The sequence below is a fragment of the Oncorhynchus mykiss genome, chromosome 1 (genome assembly GCF_013265735.2).
Source record: "Oncorhynchus mykiss isolate Arlee chromosome 1, USDA_OmykA_1.1, whole genome shotgun sequence".
Taxonomy (NCBI): domain Eukaryota; kingdom Metazoa; phylum Chordata; class Actinopteri; order Salmoniformes; family Salmonidae; genus Oncorhynchus; species Oncorhynchus mykiss.
In genome coordinates, this window is record NC_048565.1 from 67383466 (window position 1) to 67386581 (window position 3116).

The window sequence follows — 3116 nt, forward strand, 5'->3', positions numbered from 1 at the left end:
CGTAAGCTTATAAGAAATCCTGTTATGCTCTCCGACGAACCATCAAACAGGCAATGCGTCAATACAGGACTAAGATCGAATCGTACAATACCGGCTCTGACACTCGTCGGATGTGACAGGGCTTGCAAACCATTACAGACTATAAGGGAAACACAGCCGAGAGCTGCCCAGTGACACGAGCCTACTAGACGAGCTAAACCACTTCTATGCTCGCTTCGAGGCAAATAACACTGAAACATGCATGAGAGCACCAGCTGTTCTGGAAGACTGTGTGATCATGCTCTCCTGCAGCCGACGTGAGTAAGACCTTTAAACAGGTCAACATTCACAAGGTCGCAGGGCCAGACGGATTATCAACTGGAAAGTGTCTTCACTGACATTTTCAACCTCCCTGTCCGAGTCTGTAATACCAACATGTTTTAAGCAGACCACCATAGTGCCTGTGCCCAAGAACACTAAGGTAACCTGCCTAAATGACTACCGACCCGTAGCACTCACGTCTGTAGCCATAAAGTGCTTTGAAAGGTTGGTCATGGCTCACATCAACACCATCATCCCAGAAATCCTAGACCCACTCCAATTTGCATACCGCCCCAACAGATCCACAGATGATGCAATCTTTATTGCACTCCACAGTGCCCTTTCCCACCTGGACAAAAGGAACACCTATGTGAGAATGCTATTCGTTGACTACAGCTTAGCGTTCAACACCATAGTGCCCTCAAAGCTCATCAATAAGGTAAGGACCCTGGGACTAAACACCTCCTTCTGCAACTGGATCCTGGACATCCTGACGGGTCGCCCCCAGGTGGTAAGGGTAGGTAACAACACATCCACCACGCTGATCCTCAACACAGGGGCCCCTCAGGGGTGCGTGCTCAGTCCCCTCCTGTCCTCCCTGTTCACTCATGACTGCACGGCCATGACTGCACGGCATGACTCCAACACCATCATTAAATTTGCAGATGACATGACAGTGGGAGGCCTGATCAACGATGAGACAGCCTATAAGGAGGAGGTCAGAGACCTGGCCGTGTGGTGCCAGGACAACAACCTCTCCCTCAATGTGATCAAGACAAAGGAGATGATTGTGGACTACAGGAAGAAGAGGACCAAGAACGCCTTCATTCTCATCGACGGGGCTGCAGTGGAGCAGGTTGAGAGCTTCAAGTTCCTTGGTGTCGACATCACCAACAAATGAACACGATCCAAGCACACCAAGACAGTCGTGAAGAAGGCATGACAAAACATTTTCCCACTCAGGAGACTGAAAAGATTTGGCATGGGTCCTCAGATCCTCCAAAGGTTCTACAGCTGCACCATCGAGAGCATCCTGGTTGCATCACTGCCTGGTATGGCAACTGCTCGGCCTCTGACCGCAAGGCACTACAGAGGGTAGTGCGAATGGCCAAGTACATTACCAGGGCCAAGCTTCCTGCCATCCAGGACCTCTATACCAGGCGGTGTCAGAGGAAGGCCCTAAATTGTCAACGACTCCAGCCCCCCTAGTCATAGACTGTTCTCTCTGGTACCGCACGGCAAGCGGTACCGGAGAGCCAAGTCTAGGTCCAAGAGGCTTCTAAACAGCTTCTATCCACAAGCCATAAGACTCCTGAACATCTAGTCAAATGGCTACCCAGACTATTTGCATTGCCCCTCTCCCCCTCTTTACACCACTGCTACACTCTGTTGTCATCTATGCATAGTCACTTTAATTACTCTACCTACATGTACATACTACCTCAACTAACCGGTGCCCCCGCACATTGACTCTGTATCGGTACCCTGTATATTGGCGGGTATCCTAGTGGTTAGAGCGTTGTACTAGTAACCGAAAGGTTGCAAGATCAAATCCCGAGCTGACAAGGTAAAAATCTGTTCTGCCCCTGAACAACGCAGTTAACCAACTGTTCCTAGGCCGTCATTGAAAATAATATTTTTTTTCTTAACTGACTTGCCTAGTTAAATAAATGTAAAATAAAAAATACAAATAGTCTCACTGATGTTATTTTACTGCTGCTCTTTAATTACTTGTTACTTATATTTCTTATTCTTATCTGTATTTTTGGAATTTGCAATGTTGGTTAGGGGCTTTTAAGTAAGCATTTCACTGTAAGGTCTACACCTGTTGTATTCGCCGCATGTGACTAATACAATTTGATTTGATTTGGACTTTTAGTTTCGTACACCAGCTGAAAATACTATATTTTTGGTTAATATTGAAAATATATTTCACAGCGGTTTAGGTGGTACAATGATTTTCTATCCTCTACACAATTGCTTGTTTTGTCACTAACTGAAATTCGGTGAACTATTAGAATTTTAGCAACCAGGAAACGGTGGATCGATTTCTGCATATTGCACCTTTAATAAACAATTCATTGCCTTCTATAGACAGTGCCTAACCTGACCATTTGTTTGTGTATTAAGTTTTGTTTCTGTTTCAGGAGAGCCCATTTGAGTCCTGCCTTAGGAAAGTGGAGAAGTTGCTGTTTCAGAAGGTGAAGAATGCAGAGGAAGCCAAAGATATTGAATTCTATGCCTTTTCATACTACTATGACAGAGCTGTGGATCTGGGCGCTCTTGGTAGGAACCCTACCAACCTTTTGCCACTTCAGTCTGTGTAAAAGAATATGCTGCTTTGTTTAATGATATCTTCATATAGTAATTTAATGTTCTATTCTAATCTCCCCTTTCACTCAGATGAGAAAACAGGAGGGACTATAAAAGTCAGCGATTACATTGATGCTGCTAAAAGTGGTAAGACAGCGCCCTCATGCTGCAGTATGTGGTTCGCTGCTACGGAACTGAATATGAACTTGACTTATCCCTTTTAATCAATGGTTTAATTATTGGAATTTAGTGAATACTTGCAAGAAATCACCATTTTCTCCCAGTGTGCAACGGAATGACAGTTATTCCCAGAGAAAATCCTTTCCTTTGTCTGGGTCTAACCTACATCTCTCGGATGCTGCAAGAGCTTGGTTTTCCCAAAGAAAAAGTATTTAAGGTGAGAACCAAATGCAAAGAAATGCCATTTATCATTCAATCGAAATCAATACATTTCCATGGGTCTGCATCCGATGGTCAAGGAAGTGATTTGTGTGTGCTTTCAG

General features: G+C 44.8%; 1 protein-coding gene across 1 annotated transcript in view; it reads left to right on the plus strand.

Annotated features, from left to right (window-relative positions):
- LOC110532586 (ectonucleoside triphosphate diphosphohydrolase 6-like) overlaps nucleotides 1-3116 on the plus strand; it is a 30938-nt gene that overhangs the window by 27396 nt on the left and 426 nt on the right. The window contains exons 12-14 of the mRNA XM_036989805.1: nucleotides 2431-2586; nucleotides 2704-2760; nucleotides 2898-3010. Of these exons, the coding sequence (XP_036845700.1) occupies nucleotides 2431-2586; nucleotides 2704-2760; nucleotides 2898-3010 (326 nt within the window). The remainder of the gene's footprint in view (nucleotides 1-2430; nucleotides 2587-2703; nucleotides 2761-2897; nucleotides 3011-3116) is intronic.